Consider the following 22,985-nt stretch of genomic DNA (forward strand, 5'->3'; position numbering starts at 1 on the left):
ACCATGCCCCTTTTTCCAGACACCCAACCATGCCCGCTGGTCCAGACACGCAACTATGCCCCCTTCAACCAAACACCCAACCATGCCCTCTGGTCCAGACAGCCAATAATGATCCCCCTTGGTCTAGATACCCAACCATGCCCTCTGGTCTAGATACCCAACCATGCCCCCCTGGTCCAGACACCCAACAATGTCCCCTGGTACAGACACCCATCCATGCCCTCTGGTCCAGACTCCCAATAATGCCCCCCTGGTCCAAACACCTAATAAAGTCCCCTGGTCCAGACACACAGCCATGCCCTCTGGTCCAGACATCCATCCATGCCCCTTAGTCGAGACACCAAACCATGCCCCCCTTGTCCAGTCACCCAACCATGCCCCCTGGTCGATATACCCAACCATGCTCCCTGGTCCAGACACCCAACAATGCTCCCCTGGTCCAGACACCCAACATTGTCCCCTGGTCCAGACACCCAACAATGCCCCCTGGTCCAGACACCCAACAATGCCCCCTGGTCCAGACACCCAACAATTCCCCCTTGTCCAAACACTCAACCATGCCTTCTAGTCCAGACACCCAACTATGCCCCTGGTCCAGGCACCCAACCATGCCCTCTGGTTCAGACACTCGACAATGCCCCCTGGTCCAAACACTCAACAATGCCCTTTGGTCCAAAAAACCAACCATGTCCTCTTGTCCAGACACCCAAACATGCCCTCGTGGTTCAGACACCCATCAATGCCCACTTGGTCCAGACATCCAATCCTGCCACCAGGTCCAGACACCCAACAATGCCCTCTGGTCAAGACCATGCCCTCTGGTCAAGACCATGCCCCCTGGTCCAGACACCCGACAATGCCCTCTGGTCGAGACACCCAACCATGCCCATTGGTCCAGACACCCAACCATGCCCGCTGGTCCAGACACGCAACTATGCCCCCTTCAACCAAACACCCAACAATGCCCTCTGGTCCAGACAGCCAATAATGATCCCCCTTGGTCTAGATACCCAACCATGCCCTCTGGTCTAGATACCCAACCATGCCCCCCTGGTCCAGACACCCAACAATGTCCCCTGGTACAGACACCCATCCATGCCCTCTGGTCCAGACTCCCAATAATGCCCCCCTGGTCCAAACACCTAATAAAGTTCCCTGGTCCAGACACACAGCCATGCCCTCTGGTCCAGACATCCATCCATGCCCCTTAGTCGAGACACCAAACCATGCCCCCCTTGTCCAGTCACCCAACCATGCCCCCTGGTCGATATACCCAACCATGCTCCCTGGTCCAGACACCCAACAATGCCCCCCTGGTCCAGACACCCAACATTGTCCCCTGGTCCAGACACCCAACAATGCCCCCTGGTCCAGACACCCAACAATGCCCCCTGGTCCAGACACCCAACAATTCCCCCTTGTCCAAACACTCAACCATGCCTTCTAGTCCAGACACCCAACTATGCCCCTGGTCCAGGCACCCAACCATGCCCTCTGGTTCAGACACCCGACAATGCCCCCTGGTCCAAACACTCAACAATGCCCTTTGGTCCAAAAAACCAACCATGTCCTCTTGTCCAGACACCCAAACATGCCCTCGTGGTTCAGACACCCATCAATGCCCACTTGGTCCAGACATCCAATCCTGCCACCAGGTCCAGACACCCAACAATGCCCTCTGGTCAAGACCATGCCCTCTGGTCAAGACCATGCCCCCTGGTCCAGACACCCGACAATGCCCTCTGGTCGAGACACCCAACCATGCCCATTGGTCCAGACACCCAACCATGCCCGCTGGTCCAGACACGCAACTATGCCCCCTTCAACCAAACACCCAACAATGCCCTCTGGTCCAGACAGCCAATAATGATCCCCCTTGGTCTAGATACCCAACCATGCCCTCTGGTCTAGATACCCAACCATGCCCCCCTGGTCCAGACACCCAACAATGTCCCCTGGTACAGACACCCATCCATGCCCTCTGGTCCAGACTCCCAATAATGCCCCCCTGGTCCAAACACCTAATAAAGTCCCCTGGTCCAGACACACAGCCATGCCCTCTGGTCCAGACATCCATCCATGCCCCTTAGTCGAGACACCAAACCATGCCCCCCTTGTCCAGTCACCCAACCATGCCCCCTGGTCGATATACCCAACCATGCTCCCTGGTCCAGACACCCAACAATGCCCCCCTGGTCCAGACACCCAACATTGTCCCCTGGTCCAGACACCCAACAATGCCCCCTGGTCCAGACACCCAACAATGCCCCCTGGTCCAGACACCCAACAATTCCCCCTTGTCCAAACACTCAACCATGCCTTCTAGTCCAGACACCCAACTATGCCCCTGGTCCAGGCACCCAACCATGCCCTCTGGTTCAGACACCCGACAATGCCCCCTGGTCCAAACACTCAACAATGCCCTTTGGTCCAAAAAACCAACCATGTCCTCTTGTCCAGACACCCAAACATGCCCTCGTGGTTCAGACACCCATCAATGCCCACTTGGTCCAGACATCCAATCCTGCCACCAGGTCCAGACACCCAACAATGCCCTCTGGTCAAGACCATGCCCTCTGGTCAAGACCATGCCCCCTGGTCCAGACACCCGACAATGCCCTCTGGTCGAGACACCCAACCATGCCCATTAGTCCAGACACCCAACCATGCCCGCTGGTCAAGACACGCAACCATGCTCCCTTGGACCAAACACCCAACCATGCCCTCTGGTCCAGACACCCAATAATGCCCCCTTGGTCCAGACACCTAACCATGCCCTCTGGTCCAGACACCCAACCATGCCCCCCTGGTCCAGACACCCAACAATGCCCCCCCTGGTCCAGACACCCAACCAATCCCCCCTGGTCCAGACACCCAAAAATGCCCCCTGGTCCAGACACTTAACCATGCCCTCTGGTCCAGACACCCGGCAATGCCGTCTGGTCCAGACACCCATCAATGCCCCTTGGTCCAGATACCCTACAATGTCCCCTGGTCCAAACACACAACCATGCCTTCTGGTCCAGACACGCAATTATGCCCTCTGGTCCAGATACCCAACCATGCCCGCTGGTCCAGACTCGCAACCATGCCCCCTTGGACCAAACACCCAACCATGCCCTCTGGTCCAGACACCCAATAATGCCCCCTTGGTCCAGACACCTAACCATGCCCTCTGGTCCAGACACCCAACCATGCCCCCCTGGTCCAGACACCCAATAAAGTCCCCTGGTTCAGACACCCAACCATGACTCATGGTCCAGACACCCAACCATGCCCCCCTGGTCCAGACACCCAATAATGCCCCCTGATCCAGACACCCAACAATGCCCCATGGTCCAGAGACCCAACCATGCTTCCTGCTCCAGACACCCAACAATGCCCCTTGGTCCAGACAACAAACCATGCCCTCTGGTCCAGACACCCAACAAAGCCCCCCTCCCTGGTCGAGACACCCAACAATGTCCCCTGGTCCAGACATCCAATCTTGCCCCCTGGTCCAGACACGCAACCAAGCCCTCTGGTCCAGATACCCAACCATGCCCGCTGGTCCAGACACGCAACCATGCCCCCTTGGACCAAACACAGCAACCATACCCCCTGGTCCAGACACCCAATAATGCCCCCCTGGTCCAGACACCCAACCATGCCCTCTGGTCCAGACACCCAACCATGCCCCCCCTGGTTCAGACACCCAACCATGCCCTCTGGTCCAGACTCCCAACAATGTCCCCTGGTCCAGGCACCCAACAATGCTCTCTGGTCCAAACACCCAATAATGCCCCCTTGGTCCAGACACCCAATAATGTCCCCTGGTCCAGACACCCAATCATGGCCCATGGTCCAGACATCCAACCATGCCCCCCTGGTAAAGACACCCAATCATGTCCTCTGGTCCAGAGACCCAACCATGCCCCCTAGTCAAAACACCCAACCATGCCCTCCTGGTCGATTCACCTAACCATGCTCTCTGGTCGAGATTCCCAACCATGCTCCCTGGTCCAGACACGCAACTATGCCCCCTGGTCCAGACACCCAACCATTCCCCCTTGGTCCAGACACTCAACAATGCCCCCCTGGTCCAGACACCCAACAATGCCCCCTGGTCCAGACACCCAACCATTCCCCCTGGTCCAGACACCCAACCATGCTTCCTGATCCAGACACCCAACAATGCCCCCTGGTCCAGACAACAAACCATGCCCTCTGGTCCAGAGACCCAGCAATGCCCCCGTGGTCCAGACACCCAACCATGCCCCTTGGTCCAGACACCCAACCATGCCCCCTGGTCCAGACACCCAAAAATGCCCCCTGGTCCAGACACCCAACCATGCCCCCTGGTCCAGACACCGAACCATTCCCTCTGGTCCAGACACCCGACAATGCCCTCAGGTCCAGACACCCAACCATGCCACTTGGTCCAGACACCCAACCATGCCCCCTGGTCCAAACTCCCGACCATGCCCTCCCTGATCCATACACCCAACCATGCCCCCCTGGTTCAGACACCCGACCATTCAACACAGTGCACATATGACAACCAGTCTTGGGCATAGAAATTCACTTATATAGTTTCTTATTTCCAGTGTACTGTCCATCCTCCAAGTTGACATGGGACCCCCTCCCCAGGGACCCGGGGATATTAACCAACACACTCTACTGGGGACAAGCCAAGCACGAAACTCTCTTCCCGTTGTAGTGACTTCCTGAGAGAATAAGAACTGCTTGTGAAATATTTATCTAAACATGACCTGCCTGTAACTTAAAATTGGAACCTTGAACTTATTGAATTAATTAAACTTGTCTATTTCAGTTTGATATTTTTTATCAGTGTATTTATTAGTCCTATAGTCCTGATCTTAAACCTGTCTAAAATAGAATTACATTATTTCAATTAAAACAATAATTGGTTTATCTGTTATCTATCCCCATTTCTTTCCAACTTCTCTCCCGAATTTTATCCTAAGGTTTATCGCTTGCTTTAATTTCGCATGTATTCTATTATTGTTATTTTTGTTTAGTTCTCAAGGTTTTTAATATGCAAATCTGTTTGTAAATTCTTATTTCGAGTCTCGTAACAGTTTAACTTGTGCCCCCTGACCTAGGCACTCCGGTACTGGTAAGGCTGGCAGGACGCTTGGGCAATTGATGTGTTTTCTTTAAAAGAATATAGGCTGTGTTAATAGGATATTTCACAATTCAATTAACCTCTCTATAATCTATCAGTACAACGTATCTTTACACACTGAGTATAATATTTGTATATGTTTGTAATGGCAGCTTACCTCTGCAGGGGACACACTGGGTAACGTCGTGATGGGGAAGAAGGCAGCTTACCTCTGCAGGGGACACACTGGGTAAGGACGCGGGACCCGAGCAGGATGGTGGTGTGGGTGTAGCGGGGTGGGCAGCGCTCCACACACTCCTCAGTGTCCCACTTGATGGCGTAGTTGTCAGAGCACAGCTCACGGAGCTCACACCTGTGCTTCGCCACCTGTCGTTGAGGAGTGGAGGAGACAAACACAATGTAATTTACTGTGTACACACGTGTACAGGTGTGGTGGCTGGAGGGAGGCAGCCGTTGTACACCTCATAAATCTAGAAACATGTATCAACAAGGAATAAAAAAAAAACATAAACACAACACATTTATGTACGAGCCGGCAAGAGTGTAGACTGCTACAACCCTTGGTATAAAGAGTAGTACACACTCTGGTATAAAGAGTAGTACACACTCTGGTATAAAGAGTAGTACACACTCTGGTATAAAGAGTAGTACACACTCTGGTATAGAGAGTAGTACACACTCTGGTATAAAGAGTAGTACACACTCTGGTATAAAGAGTAGTACACACTCTGGTATAAAGAGTAGTACACACTCTGGTATAGAGAGTAGTACACACTCTGGTATAGAGAGTAGTACACACTCTGGTATAAAGAGTAGTACACACTCTGGTATAAAGAGTAGTACACACTCTGGTATAGAGAGTAGTACACACTCTGGTATAGAGAGTAGTACACACTCTGGTATAAAGAGTAGTACACACTCTGGTATAAAGAGTAGTACACACTCTGGTATAAAGAGTAGTACACACTCTGGTATAAAGAGTAGTACACACTCTGGTATAAAGAGTAGTACACACTCTGGTATAAAGAGTAGTACACACTCTGGTATAGAGAGTAGTACACACTCTGGTATAAAGAGTAGTACACACTCTGGTATAGAGAGTAGTACACACTCTGGTATAAAGAGTAGTACACACTCTGGTATAGAGAGTAGTACACACTCTGGTATAAAGAGTAGTACACACTCTGGTATAAAGAGTAGTACACACTCTGGTATAAAGAGTAGTACACACTCTGGTATAAAGAGTAGTACACACTCTGGTATAAAGAGTAGTACACACTCTGGTATAGAGAGTAGTACACACTCTGGTATAGAGAGTAGTACACACTCTGGTATAGAGAGTAGTACACACTCTGGTATAGAGAGTAGTACACACTCTGGTATAGAGAGTAGTACACACTCTGGTATAAAGAGTAGTACACACTCTGGTATAAAGAGTAGTACACACTCTGGTATAAAGAGTAGTACACACTCTGGTATAAAGAGTAGTACACACTCTGGTATAAAGAGTAGTACACACTCTGGTATAAAGAGTAGTACACACTCTGGTATAAAGAGTAGCACACACACACTCTGGTATAAAGAGTAGCACACACACACTCTGGTATAAAGAGTAGTACACACTCTGGTATAAAGAGTAGCACACACACACTCTGGTATAAAGAGTAGTACACACTCTGGTATAAAGAGTAGTACACACTCTGGTATAAAGAGTAGCACACACACACTCTGGTATAAAGAGTAGTACACACACACTCTGGTATAAAGAGTAGTACACACTCTGGTATAAAGAGTAGCACACACACACTCTGGTATAAAGAGTAGCACACACACACTCTGGTATAAAGAGTAGCACACACACACTCTGGTATAAAGAGTAGCACACACACACTCTGGTATAAAGAGTAGCACACACACACACACTGGTATATAGAGTAGCACACACACACACTGGTATATAGAGTAGCACACACACACTCTGGTATATAGAGTAGCACACACACACTGGTATATAGAGTAGTACACACACACACACTGGTATATAGAGTAGTACACACACACACTGGTATATAGAGTAGCACACACACACACTGGTATATAGAGTAGCACACACACACACACACTGGTATATAGAGTAGCACACACACACTGGTATATAGAGTAGTACACACACACACACTGGTATATAGAGTAGTACACACACACACTGGTATATAGAGTAGCACACACACACTGGTATATAGAGTAGTACACACACACACTCTGGTATATAGAGTAGCACACACACACTGGTATAAAGAGTAGCACACACACACACTCTGGTATAAAGAGTAGCACACACACACACTCTGGTATAAAGAGTAGCACACACACACACTCTGGTATAAAGAGTAGCACACACACACACTCTGGTATAAAGAGTAGCACACACACACTCTGGTATATAGAGTAGCACACACACACACACTGGTATATAGAGTAGCACACACACACACTCTGGTATAAAGAGTAGCACACACACACACTCTGGTATAAAGAGTAGCACACACACACACTCTGGTATAAAGAGTAGCACACACACACACTCTGGTATAAAGAGTAGCACACACACACACTCTGGTATAAAGAGTAGCACACACACACACTCTGGTATAAAGAGTAGCACACACACACTCTGGTATATAGAGTAGCACACACACACTCTGGTATAAAGAGTAGTACACACACACACTCTGGTATATAGAGTAGCACACACACACTCTGGTATAAAGAGTAGCACACACACACTCTGGTATATAGAGTAGCACACACACACTCTGGTATAAAGAGTAGCACACACACACACTCTGGTATATAGAGTAGCACACACACACTCTGGTATAAAGAGTAGCACACACACACTCTGGTATATAGAGTAGCACACACACACTCTGGTATAAAGAGTAGCACACACACACTCTGGTATAAAGAGTAGCACACACACACACTCTGGTATATAGAGTAGCACACACACACTCTGGTATAAAGAGTAGCACACACACACTCTGGTATAAAGAGTAGCACACACACACTCTGGTATATAGAGTAGCACACACACACTCTGGTATAAAGAGTAGCACACACACACACACTGGTATATAGAGTAGCACACACACACTCTGGTATAAAGAGTAGCACACACACACTCTGGTATAAAGAGTAGCACACACACACTCTGGTATATAGAGTAGTACACACACACACACTGGTATAAAGAGTAGCACACACACACTCTGGTATAAAGAGTAGTACACACACACACTCTGGTATAAAGAGTAGCACACACACACACTCTGGTATAAAGAGTAGTACACACACACACTGGTATATAGAGTAGCACACACACACTCTGGTATAAAGAGTAGCACACACACACACTCTGGTATAAAGAGTAGCACACACACACACTCTGGTATAAAGAGTAGCACACACACACACTCTGGTATAAAGAGTAGCACACACACACTCTGGTATAAAGAGTAGCACACACACACACTCTGGTATAAAGAGTAGCACACACACACACTCTGGTATAAAGAGTAGCACACACACACTCTGGTATAAAGAGTAGCACACACACACACTGGTATATAGAGTAGCACACACACACTCTGGTATAAAGAGTAGCACACACACACACTGGTATATAGAGTAGCACACACACACACTGGTATAAAGAGTAGCACACACACACTCTGGTATAAAGAGTAGCACACACACACACTCTGGTATAAAGAGTAGCACACACACACTCTGGTATAAAGAGTAGCACACACACACACACTGGTATAAAGAGTAGCACACACACACTCTGGTATAAAGAGTAGCACACACACACTCTGGTATAAAGAGTAGCACACACACACACTCTGGTATAAAGAGTAGCACACACACACTCTGGTATAAAGAGTAGCACACACACACACACTGGTATAAAGAGTAGTACACACACACACTGGTATAAAGAGTAGTACACACACACACTGGTATATAGAGTAGTATACACACACACACTGGTATAAAGAGTAGTACACACACACACTGGTATAAGGAGTAGTACACACACACACTGGTATATAGAGTAGCACACACACACTCTGGTATAAAGAGTAGCACACACACACTGGTATAAAGAGTAGCACACACACACACTGGTATAAAGAGTAGTACACACACACACTGGTATAAAGAGTAGCACACACACACACTGGTATAAAGAGTAGTACACACACTGGTATAAAGAGTAGTACACACACACACTGGTATCATAAGTTTAGAAAAAGAGTGAGAGTGAATATCCTGATGGACAACATAGGACTTCTTGTGAGCATTATTACTATTGATAACTAATAGAAAATAAGAAAACTCAGTCATAATGTCGCGAGAACAAATAATATATATCATGACATTCATACAATAGACATAAATTAGCTGCCTTATCTGGTTAGGAAAATAGTGAGTTAGACATGAACCACTTGGACAGCAACTACACAGGCTGGACACTAACTCTACACACGTCTTGGTTGGGAACCATACAGACGTCTTGGATGGGAACCATACAGACATCTTGGATGGGAACCATACAGACGTCTTGGATGGGAACCATACAGACGTCTTGGATGGGAACCATACAGACGTCTTGGATGGGAACCATACATACATCTTGGATGGGAACCATACAGACATCTTGGATGGGAACCATACAGACGTCTTGGATGGGAACCATACAGACGTCTTGGATGGGAACCATACAGACGTCTTGGATGGGAACCATACAGACGTCTTGGATGGGAACCATACAGACGTCTTGGATGGGAACCATACAGACGTCTTGGATGGGAACCATACAGACGTCTTGGATGGGAACCATACAGACGTCTTGGATGGGAACCATACAGACATCTTGGATGGGAACCATACAGACGTCTTGGATGGGAACCATACAGACGTCTTGGATGGGAACCATACAGACATCTTGGATGGGAACCATACAGACGTCTTGGATGGGAACCATACAGACATCTTGGATGGGAACCATACAGACGTCTTGGATGGGAACCATACAGACGTCTTGGATGGGAACCATACAGACGTCTTGGATGGGAACCATACAGACATCTTGGATGGGAACCATACAGACGTCTTGGATGGGAACCATACAGACATCTTGGATGGGAACCATACAGACGTCTTGGATGGGAACCATACAGACGTCTTGGATGGGAACCATACAGACGTCTTGGATGGGAACCATACAGACGTCTTGGATGGGAACCATACAGACGTCTTGGATGGGAACCATACATACATCTTGGATGGGAACCATACAGACGTCTTGGATGGGAACCATACAGACGTCTTGGACAATAATTACAGGAACTACAAGGATGTCTCGAAGAGAAATTATACAAATGTCTTTGGCATGAACAACAAAGACGTCTGGGACAAAAGACATAGAGACGTCTTGGACAGAAAAATTCAGACAGCGTGGAAATGACAGACATACTGGATAAGAACAACACAGACACCTTTGACAGGAACTACACAGGTGCCAACAACAAATAAATATATTTCTTGGACAGGAACTAAGCAGACATCCTAAACAGAAACTACACAGACGTTTAGGATAGGAGATATATGGGTGTCTTCCACTAGAACTACACAAGCGTCACAGACAGAAGGTACAGAGACGTCTTGGGGATGAACTACAAATACGTCTTATAAAGGAAGCACGACATCTGTCCTGGACAGAATTTACCAATGTCATGGAGAGGAAATACCGAGATGTCATGCACAGGAGCTACATAACGTTTTCAAACAAGGACAACGCACATATATCTTAGGATCGGAACTACACAGACGTCTTAGGCAGGTATTATATAGACGTCTTAAAGTGGAACTATGGAAACTTCTAAAACTGAAGTTATATAGATGACAGGGACAACATACACATCGTGGACAGGAACTACATACACCATGGAACTATACAAATGTCCCGTACCAGAAATTAATGCGCCAGCTAAAGCGGTAATTAACTCAAGGAGACCAAAACAATCTGTCGGATTTTGAGCAAAATCCAATAAAAGAGAAAAAAGATGCGAGAGTAAACTTTCACAGAATAACAAATGCTATCACCCTCTTCCAATAATATACAAATCAATATGAAACAGAGAAAACGATGTCCCAGTGACCGGGCCAGACCTTAATAATGCCCAGACTGACTGCCAAGGGTGACATATAATGGGATGTGCTCAAGAGGCCAACTGATGAGGAAAGAGTGTGTGTGTGTATGTCTGTGAGTATTTATTTATTATTTGTGTCTGCAGAATCAAGCTATTAGCTCTTGGACCCCGCCTTTCCAACTAATTTACGTTTCCTCTATAATATCTACTACATATTACTACTACTACACACACACACACTTAACCTCTAGGAAGTAGCCCATAGCAGCTGTCTAGCTCCCAGGTATCTTTTTACTGCATTAGGGTGAAAGGGGGCAGGGGCATTAGGGTGAAAGAAACTCTGACCAATTATTTCTGCATTAGCCAGAAATCGAGCTGTCGGAAATCCGACACACACATAATAACATGAGTTATCCCCTTAAAGAAAAGAGAATGGGTGATGACCAGACCACACACTAGAAGTTGAAGGGACGACGACGTTTCGGTCCGTCCTGGACCTTTCTCAAGTCGATTGTCACAATCGACTTGAAAATGGTCCAGGACGGACCGAAACGTCGTCGTCCCTTCAACTTCTAGTGTGTGGTCTGGTCAACATACTTCAGCCACGTTATTGTGACTCATCGCCTGCAGAATGGGTGATTCCGTGACGTCATCGACGCCACGTATTTATTATTACTCTAATTTCTTTTAAACAACAGTCTAGTATTTACACTTAATAAAAAAGTGTTCACTAGGAATGAATATAATTTCCAACACTAGGAGTATAGCTTAACACTCTATTCTTTAAACATAAATAGAACCACCAAACATTTGAGTTCGTCTCCCTCGAGAGCGTCGTCACGTAGACAGAATCATAACAAACGACCACGCTGTAGAGTGGCTCCCTCCATATGAGCTGATTTAACTCGTTAGACACCCAGACTGCGTGTCAACAAGCGAGCAACCAACATAACAGCCTCTCAACAACCACAGCAACACCAGTATCCATCTTACCAAGTATTTATAGTTTAAAATGGCCTTTTATTCATAAATAGGTAGGTGGTTATAATGTGGGATTAAATCCACTAACACGTACGTACTCAGCTCTACACACACATATTACATGTCATATTTGTAATTATATGTTTAGGGAACCTTTATTAATTCCTTACATCCCAAACAGGTAATTGTGAGGGAAGTTAGTGAAGCAGGAAGCTGGCTACCAACATATTTATAGAAATTGCTTCCACTAGCTGTACATCAAGCCTTGTAGGCCTCCAGACAGCTGCCATTATGTGGCACTCAGAGGCACAGAGCCACACCCAATTTTGATGCTACAATTACACAGCCTTAGCAGGTCCCATCAACAGGAACAGCTAAGGCCCTTTTTGTTCAATGCTGTAGACATAGTATTAGTAATGAAAATTCATTTATTGTGGTATAATAGTAGATTAGACCACCAAATGTGGTATGATTTATAATTTATATATCAAAGACTAGGTAAACAATTTGTGGTTTATGAAGGAGTCATCTCAAAGTGGTTTAAGCTACAAATTGTCCCTCCAATTGTGTGAGATAAATTCAAGCAGCTGAAACAGTACATACAGTCCACTTACTTACTTATTTACTACTATCTAATTAACTAACTTATTACTAAAAACTAAGAAAATTAATCAAATAAAATATCATATCAAAGTCAATTAAAAAATAAATAAATATTTGAGTATTCACAGAATTTAAAAAGAATTAAAACTGCTAGGATTTTCCCTCACGAACCCTGGCCCTAAGGACTATGGACCTCTGAGCACTGTCCAGTCAGCCGCGAGGCCCTTGTGTGTGTGTACTCATTTAGTTGTGCTTGCAGGGATTGAACTCTGGCTCTTTGCTACCATCAATCAACTGACGTACAGATTTTTGAGCCTACTGGGCTCTATCATATCTCATATCTGCATTTGAAACTGTGTATGGAGTCAGCCTCCACTTCATCACTGCCTAATACATTCCACCTGTTAACTACTTTGACACTAAAAAAGTTCTTTCTAATGTCCCTGAGGCTCATTTGGGTACTTAGTTTCCACCTGTGTCCCCTTGATCGCATACCACCCGTGTTAAAAAGTTTATCCCTATCTACCTTGTCAATTCCTCTGAGAATTTTGTAGGTAGTGATCATGTCTCCCCGTACTTTTCCGTCTTTCAGTATCGTTAAGTGCATCTCACGCACACTTTCCTCGTTACTCATGCCTCTTAGTTCTGGGACTAGCCTAGTGGCATACCTCTGAACTTTTTCCAGCTTCGCCTTGTGCTTGACAAGGTACGTGCTCCATGATTGGTCTTACATATGCTGTGTACAAGATTCTGAATGATTCCTTACACAGGTTCCTGAAGGCTGTTCTGATATTAGCCAGCCTCGCGTATGCCGCTGATGTAATGCTTTTGTGTGTGTGTGTGTGTGTGTGTGTGTGTGTGTGTGTGTGTGTGTGTGTGTGTGTGTGTGTGTGTGTGTGTGTGTGTGTGTGTGTGTGTGTGTGTACTATTTGTACTCACCTCCCTGGAAACACAAACCGTAACTGTCTCTATTTTCCGCTTGTTACAACTTGTAATAAAGTTGTTACATCTTGGCTTAACGTGTTTGTGACGTATTAGAACGTTGTTACAACTCGCTATATTGGTTGTTATGACTGGTTAGGAGGTGTTAAAACTCGTTCGAACGTTGTACCAACGTCGTAGTTTCGGTGTGTGTTTGGCGGGCTATTTGTGCCTGCAGGATCAAGCATTGACTCTTGGATCCCACCTTTCGAGAATTCGGGTCTTTACAGCTATGACTCCGGTTCCATTTCCCTATCATACCTAGTTTTAAAATTATGAATAGAATTTGCTTCCACAACCTACTACTTAATTAAATAGTTTGTCTTTGCCCATGCTGTCAATTCCCATGAAAATTTTGAAGGTGGTTATCATGTCTTTCCTTACTCTTCGGTCTGTGTTGTGTCTCTGTCTGTCTGTACTCACCTATTTGTATTCACCTGTTTCTGCCTGCAGGATCAAACACTAGCTCTTGGACCCCGCATTTCTGGCTGTTGGTGGTTTATTGCAATGACTCCTGTTCTATTTTCCTATCATTTCTACATTTGAAGTTTTGAATCAATTTTGCCCAACAACCTGATCCTTTAGTTCATTCCATTTTCCTATTACTCTGACGCTAAAAAAATCTAACATCCCTCTGACTCATCTATCAAGCTTCCATCCATGTCATCCATGTCATCCATGCCATCCATGCCATCCATGTCATCCATGCCATCCATGCCATCCATGCCATCCATGTCATCCATGCCCTCCATGTCATCCATGCCATCCATGTCATCCATGCCATCCATGCCATCCATGTCATCCATGCCCTCCATGTCATCCATGCCATCCATGTCATCCATGCCCTCCATGCCATCCATGTCCTCCATGTCATCCATGCCATCCATGCCATCCATGTCATCCATGCCATCCATGCCCTCCATGCCCTCCATGTCATCCATGCCATCCATGCCATCCATGTCATCCATGCCATCCATGCCCTCCATGCCATCCATGCCCTCCATGCCATCCATGTCATCCATGCCATCCATGCCCTCCATGTCATCCATGCCATCCATGTCATCCATGCCATCCATGCCATCCATGCCATCCATGCCCTCCATGCCCTCCATGTCATCCATGCCATCCATGTCATCCATGCCATCCATGCCATCCATGCCATCCATGCCATCCATGTCATCCATGCCATCCATGCCCTCCATGTCATTCATGCCATCCATGTCCTCCATGTCATCCATGCCATCCATGCTCTCTTGTTCTGTTATGATTGATTGTGAACATTTCATCTTTTTTCCACTCCGTCATTCTCCCCAAATATTTTATACCTCTCTTTCATATTGCCCCTCTCTCTCTCTCCTCAAGTTCCTCTGCCCCTCTCTCTCTCTCTCCTCTAGTTCCTCTGCCCCCCTCTCTCTCTCCTCTAGTTCCTCTGCCCCCCTCTCTCTCTCCTCTAGTTCCTCTGCCCCCCTCTCTCTCTCTCCTCTAGTTCCTCTGCCCCCCCCTCTCTCTCTCCTCTAGTTCCTCTGCCCCCCTCTCTCTCTCCTCTAGTTCCTCTGCCCCCCTCTCTCTCTCCTCTAGTTCCTCTGCCCCCCTCTCTCTCTCCTCTAGTTCCTCTGCCCCCCTCTCTCTCTCCTCTAGTTCCTCTGCCCCTCTCTCTCTCTCCTCTAGTTCCTCTGCCCCCTCTCACTCTCCTCTAGTTCCTCTGCCCTCTCTCTCTCTCCTCTAGTTCCTCTGCCCCTCTCTCTCCTCTAGTTCCTCTGCCCCTCTCTCTCTCTTCTAGTTCCTCTGCCCCTCTCTCTCTCCTCTAGTTCCTCTGCCCCTCTCTCTCTCCTCTAGTTCCTCTGCCCCCCCTCTCTTTCTCCTCTAGTTCCTCTGCCCCTCTCTCTCTCCTCTAGTTCCTCTGCCCCCCCTCTCTCTCCTCTAGTTCCTCTGCCCCTCTCTCTCTCCTCTAGTTCCTCTGCCCCCCTCTCTCTCTCTCCTCTAGTTTCTCTGCCCCTCTCTCTCTCCCCTAGTTCCTCTGCCCCTCTCTCTCTCCGCTAGTTACTCTGCCCTCTCTCTCTCTCCTCTAGTTCCTCTGCCCTCTCTCTCTCTCCTCTAGTTCCTCTGCCCCTCTCTCTCTCTCCTCTAGTTCCTCTGCCCCTCTCTCTCCTCTAGTTCCTCTGCCCCCTCTCTCTCTCTCTCCTCTAGTTCCTCTGCCCCCTCTCTCTCTCTCTCCTCTAGTTCCTCTGCCCCTCTCTCTCCTCTAGTTCCTCTGCCCCCTCTCTCTCTCTCTCTCTCTCCTATAGTTCCTCTGCCCCTCTCTCTCTCTCCTCTAGTTCCTCTGCCCCTCTCTCTCTCTCCTCTAGTTCCTCTGCCCCTCTCTCTCTCTCCTCTAGTTCCTCTGCCCCTCTCTCTCTCTCCTCTAGTTCCTCTGCCCCTCTCTCTCTCTCCGCTAGTTACTCTGCCCTCTCTCTCTCTCCTCTAGTTCCTCTGCCCCTCTCTCTCTCTCCTCTAGTTCCTCTGCCCCTCTCTCTCTCTCCTCTAGTTCCTCTGCCCCTCTCTCTCTCTCCTCTAGTTCCTCTGCCCCTCTCTCTCTCTCCTCTAGTTCCTCTGCCCCTCTCTCTCTCTCCTCTAGTTCCTCTGCCCCTCTCTCTCTCTCCTCTAGTTCCTCTGCCCCTCTCTCACTCTCCTCTAGTTCCTCTGCCCCCTCTCTCCTCTAGCTCCTCTGCCCCTCTCTCACTCTCCTCTAGTTCCTCTGCCCCCTCTCTCTCTCCTCTAGCTCCTCTGCCCCTCTCTCACTCTCCTCTAGTTCCTCTGCCCTCTTTCACTCTCCTCTAGTTCCTCTGCCCTCTCTCACTCTCCTCTAGTTCCTCTGCCCCCTCTCACTCTCCTCTACCTCCTCTGCCCCTCTCTCACTCTCCTCTAGTTCCTCTGCCCCCTTTCACTCTCCTCTAGTTCCTCTGCCCCCTCTCACTCTCCTCTAGTTCCTCTGCCCCCTCTCTCTCTCCTCTAGTTCCTCTGCCCCCTCTCTCTGTCCTCTAGTTCCTCTGCCCCCTCTCTCTCTCCTCTAGCTCCTCTGCCCCTCTCTCACTTTCCTCTAGTTCCTCTGCCCCCTCTCACTCTCCTCTAGTTCCTCTGCCCCTCTCTCTCTCCTCTAGTTCCTCTGCCCCCTCTCACTCTCCTCTAGTTCCTCTGCCCCTCTCTCTCCTTTAGTTCCTCTGCCCCCTCTCACTCTCCTCTAGTTCCTCTGCCCCCTCTCACTCTCCTCTAGTTCCTCTGCCCCCTCTCACTCTCCTCTAGTTCCTCTGCCCCCTCTCACTCTCCTCTAGTTCCTCTGCCCCCTCTCACTCTCCTCTTGTTCCTCTGCCCCTCTCTCTCTCTCCTCTAGTTCCTCTGCCCCCTCTCTCTCTCCTCTAGCTCCTCTGCCCCTCTCTCACTCTCCTCTAGTTCCTCTGCCCCCTCTCTCTCCTCTAGCTCCTCTGCCCCTCTCTCACTCTCCTCTAGTTCCTCTGCCCTCTTTCACTCTCCTCTAGTTCCTCTGCCCTCTCTCACTCTCCTCTAGTTCCTCTGCCCCCTCTCACTCTCCTCTACCTCCTCTGCCCCTCTCTCACTCTCCTCTAGTTCCTCTGCCCCCTTTCACTCTCCTCTAGTTCCTCTGCCCCCTCTCACTCTCCTCTAGTTCCTCTGCCCCCTCTCTCTCTCCTCTAGTTCCTCTGCCCCCTCTCACTGTCCTCTAGTTCCTCTGCCCCCTCTCTCTCTCCTCTAGCTCCTCTGCCCCTCTCTCACTTTCCTCTAGTTCCTCTGCCCCCTCTCACTCTCCTCTAGTTCCTCTGCCCCTCTCTCTCTCCTCTAGTTCCTCTGCCCCCTCTCACTCTCCTCTAGTTCCTCTGCCCCTCTCTCTCCTTTAGTTCCTCTGCCCCCTCTCACTCTCCTCTAGTTCCTCTGCCCCCTCTCACTCTCCTCTAGTTCCTCTGCCCCCTCTCACTCTCCTCTAGTTCCTCTGCCCCCTCTCACTCTCCTCTAGTTCCTCTGCCCCCTCTCACTCTCCTCTAGTTCCTCTGCCCCCTCTCACTCTCCTCTAGTTCCTCTGCCCCCTCTCACTCTCCTCTAGTTCCTCTGCCCCCTCTCACTCTCCTCTAGTTCCTCTGCCCCTCTCACTCTCCTCTAGTTCCTCTGCCCCCTCTCACTCTCCTCTAGTTCCTCTGCCCCCTCTCACTCTCCTCTAGTTCCTCTGCCCCCTCTCACTCTCCTCTAGTTCCTCTGCCCCCTCTCACTCTCCTCTAGTTCCTCTGCCCCTCTCACTCTCCTCTAGTTCCTCTGCCCCCCTCTCTCTCCTCTAGTTCCTTCAGTCTCTCTTCATAACTTATCCCTTGCAATTTTGGGATGAGTCTCGTTGCATAATTCTAAGCCTATCGAGTTTCCTTGTGTTTGTTTTAAGATTGGGGCTCCAACATTTAGTCTCGCAATTCACTAAATTTACTCTCAAATTGGCGGTGTAGAGCAATTTGAATGTCTCCTTATTTAGGTTCCTGAGTAATGTTCTGACTTTCGCTTTACAGTCTCCGAGGTGTAGTGGTAAGACACTCGCCTGGCGTTCCGCGAGCGCTATGTCATGGGTTCGTATCCTGGCCGGGGAGGATTTACTGGGAGCAATTCCTTAACTGTAGCCTCTGTTTAACGCAACAGTAAAATGTGTACTTGGATGAAAAAACGATTCTTCGCGGCAGGGGATCGTATTCCAGGGACCATAGGATTAAGGACTTGCCCGAAACGCTACGCGTACTAGTGGCTGTACAAGAATGTAACAACTCTTGTATATATCTCAAAAAAAAAAAGTGCTGCTCTCGTTATCATATCTTTATGAGCCTCCGGAGTCAGGTGTGGTCTTCTGTCCACTCCTTCATCGTGTTCTGTCCTGTTGGTCTCCGGGCACCTGTTCCCATTTCCATTACCTTACTCATGCTGCTGTTGAACTCCAGTAGCCATTTCACTGACCAACTTTGCAGTTTGTTAAAGTCATCTTAGTCATCCCTTTAGTCCTCATCTGTCACAACTCTTCTCGTGAGTTTTGCATCATCTTCAAACATCGACATATAAGACTGAACTATTATAGATAGGTCGTTTGCATAAATGAGGAATAATGTGGGTCTCAGCACCTATCTTTGAGGTACTCTGCTTGTTACCCAATTCCTATTCGACTTCTCGCCCCCTCACTGTCTGACTTCTGTCTCTTAGGTAATTCTTTGCCCATGTTAGTGCATTGCCGCAGTTATGATCGCCGCCTCATTAGTGCCCTTCCCAATGTCAAGTGTCATTTTACCCACTCTGTGTATACTTTATGGTCCAGAGAGCATTTACCCGCTGTGTGCTTACTTTATGGTCCAGAGAGCATTTACCCGCTGTGTGCTTACTTCATGGTCCAGAGAGCATTTACCCGCTGTGTGCTTACTTTATGGTCCAGAGAGCATTTACCCGCTGTGTGCTTACTTTATGGTCCAGAGAGCATTTACCCGCTGTGTGCTTACTTTATGGTCCAGAGAGCATTTACCCGCTGTGTGCTTACTTTATGGTCCAGAGAGCATTTCAGTTCAAACATGCAGTATGCAAGTTGCACAGTTTTAGAGAAATTTAGATTTATAAGGAATTCTAAGGGGGGCGGGGGTAGCTTAGTTTACTGTATTCTGAATATGGCGGTCGTGTGCTCGAACTGGAGCAGAGTTCCCATGCTTAAGCATGACGCTCGAAACCGCGGATGTGGATTTGCGATGTGATTAGCGGCATGTTCAAAGCTAACATTAATCAACAGGTGACCTGATGTCACGTGACCTACACGAAGAGCAGCAAGATGACTCATTGTGAGGCGCCACTGTTGCCCGGTCCGTCCTAGGTGCAAGGCGCACTCAAGTTTGCTCTGGGATTTTAATGAAAATCGCAGTTATGCACCAGGGTGAGCCTTAGTGATGAGGAAGAGACCTCTGGTAAACCTGTGAGACCTCTGAAAGGTGAATTACGTCGAATAGACGTCGATAGCTGGATTTGAGTGGGAGGTAAACGTCAGCTGAAGGTTTGGGACCGTTATTGTCTTGCAAGAATGGCTGAGTAATCCCATCAAGTGCAGAGAGCCTAATAGAGTCACGTATGGCCGAGGTAGTCTACGACGATGAACAGTCGCCGTGGTGCAGTGGTAAAACACTCGCCCGGCGCTTCGCGAGCACTTTGGCCAGAGTTCATATCCAACCCGTCCTCGACTCAAGTCCATTACATCCAAGCCGGTCCTCCAAACAAAGACCCAAAAGGGATTCCATGCACCAGCCAAATCTCCTGTTTATGAATGAAAAACGGTTTACACACGACTCACAACTGATTTTGTCGGAAAACCCGACACCATTACTAATATTAAATGCAATAAGCAGATAATATTGCTGCTGTCGTTGTATACACAAGTTAACCCATAGAAAATGTAGCTTTTAGTGGAATTTTCTGTCAGTAGAAAACGGGATATCATTGCCACATAGTGCTATAAATTCACCAGCTATTCTGTTGGGTATTATAGTTAATACATTAGTCTTTGGGCTTTTACCATCATAAAAACATCTCATTTGAGTTAACTTAATTATCAATATCAAAATAAAGTAAATGTGACCTTTCTATCACATATTGACATCTGGACAAGGAGAGCCAAGGCGTCAGTGGTGAAGGAGGTCAGCCATTGTTTAAGACCATAGTGGCAGGAGGAAATTTAGCTCCTATAATTCTCTTGGACGAAGTGTTATGGAGATCAAATTAGTGCTTCTTCCATCATCAACACGCTGTCAACATCTAAACAGGGGAAGTGTCTTACCGAAACCCGTTTATCTAATCATGTCTGGCCAGTTAATGTTAAGTAGATATAGGGCGAACCGGTTAGGGCGCGAACAAGCCACTAAACACAAGTAATTAGGCCTTGGTCCTCATCTAATAATATATAAATGTTTTCTCTGATATAGCTGTCATATATTAATATTCTGGCTTTACAGCTAGTGCCCTTTGACAGGAACGAGAAGAGGAAGCAAGAATTAATCTTGGTACATCAGTTACTTGGGTGATGGAAGCTAGCCTCTCACGAGGATAATTTGGTGTCTACATCCTAGTTATACCTGGTGGACTAAGCCTACCATACAATAAGATAAGGCACCTCCAATTTTATTAACTAATATATGTAGTTTAATACTGTAGTTTGATTGGCTGCATATATATAAATTTAATATAAACCCCCCCTAATGTGTAAGGACCGATTTGTGAGAATTTGCAGAAATGCAGTCCGCTAAACATCATACAAATTGGTATAGAATTATAAAAATTAACGTAAATATAAATTCTATATAAATTCATATAAATAAAATAAATATAAATCTCACAGGTCGGTTCCCACAGATTTCGTTCGAACACTTCCGGAACAAGTGCTTCACTGACAAATTTTGTTCAACCACAACGCTGTAAATGCTTCACCCACGTACTACAAATACAAATAATCGCCAACAAAACCTAAACACCTAACATAACCTCACCTATACCTATATATGCACAATATGTAATATATTATAATAATTTATATTTGAGAAAATTCCCACTTTGAATGAACAGCATGTACAAATTTATGAATGCGTCTGTGGGCTCGACCGCTGGATGTAATGGACTTGAGTCAAGGACGGATTGTACGAAAAAAAAATAGTCCACACGCCCATACCTGGCAAGAGTCCGACGGAGAAGATCTTCAGACATTTTAAACGACGCATTCTTAATAGACACGTGTGTGTACTCCACACTCAAATTCGTCACAGTCACAGAGTCGAGATCGTTGCTCAGCCGCACCTTCTTGTCCTCATACTGGACGAGAAACTTCCTGAACAAGCCTCTCTCGGCGAACTTCACAATAACTCTGTCCTCACGAACTACCTGTAAACCATTGAGATCTTTCACCTTCACGCCCATAACTGCAAACAGAGTGTTGCTGATGACGCCAATATCCACCCGACAGGTAAATGTCAGCCCAGCCGAGTCCTTCCTCCTGAGTGGCGGCACGGAAGTCCCCCATACTGAGACTGAAAAACAGTCACCCCGCAATGGCAAACAACCACCCGGCAGGGCAACCGACAATCATCAAATGTAAACACCAGCACGGAGACCAGGGAACGTCCGACCCGGCCACTACACTCAAATTATTTTAGCAAATTATTTTCTCGATTTATCTAATTGTATGAGAGACAAGATTGTGATTAACGTAGATTGCTCTGTTGTTGATATTATGTTAAAGTAATTATTCATTGAGACTAATTAGTGTAATTTATTAGACTAATGTTTTGATTGTGGTCTTGAGAGACAAGTGTTAACGTAACTGAGTGGGTTACTGGAGTTTCTCTTACTGACTGTCTTTCAGTGTTTACATTTGTTTTAATTGCATTTTCTGCAATTACTTGAATTGCAACTTGAGTCCAAAGTGAGCACCCGTATTGTTCCGTTAAGATCGTTATTCAGCCCGAAGTGACACAGATGGTAATCTGTGTGCTGGGTCAACTACTAGATGTGGTGTATTACACCACGGAAATAGCAGTGCACACAGTAACACCAGTCACCACAGAGCGCCACAGTTAAGAATCTGTTGCTAAACTTGCTGTTTGGATAGGTGACTTTAACGTGCCACTGAAAGACATTAACGTAACATCAAGATTGTTTTGTTTTGTATTAGCTTTAGTTCTTTATGAATAAATTGTTATTGTTGCCAAAGAAACTGTCTTTATGTCAATACCTTCCAATATTATTGTCCCACACCTACTGCAATATATTGAACTGTTCTTGCAATTCTTTAATGAAGGACTGATTCTGGATTCGAAACCGATTCATAGCCGCTCACATCATATAAAATTTGGTGTGAGAATTCGTGAGTTACCCTTTATATTGCACTAAGCATTCGAGAAGCTCAACGACCTAGTGGATAAGGATTCCAATTGTTCTGGTACCCTGGGAGTTGCTCCCGCCTAAGTATTTCAGTGTTAAAGTAATTAATCTGCTCTGGCACTTAACGTGTTGGGTTATGCAGTCCTTTCTGACTGAGG

General features: G+C 47.1%; 1 protein-coding gene across 1 annotated transcript in view; it reads right to left on the reverse strand.

Moving 5' to 3' along the window:
- Window positions 1-22,985, reverse strand: part of LOC123774536 (insulin receptor-related protein) — an 879,124-nt gene that overhangs the window by 379,936 nt on the left and 476,203 nt on the right. Inside the window, exon 8 of the mRNA XM_069303789.1 lies at window positions 5,338-5,494. Within this exon, the coding sequence (XP_069159890.1) occupies window positions 5,338-5,494 (157 nt within the window). The remainder of the gene's footprint in view (window positions 1-5,337; window positions 5,495-22,985) is intronic.

Source organism: Procambarus clarkii, chromosome 51 (genome assembly GCF_040958095.1).
Source record: "Procambarus clarkii isolate CNS0578487 chromosome 51, FALCON_Pclarkii_2.0, whole genome shotgun sequence".
Classification (NCBI taxonomy): Eukaryota; Metazoa; Arthropoda; class Malacostraca; order Decapoda; family Cambaridae; genus Procambarus; species Procambarus clarkii.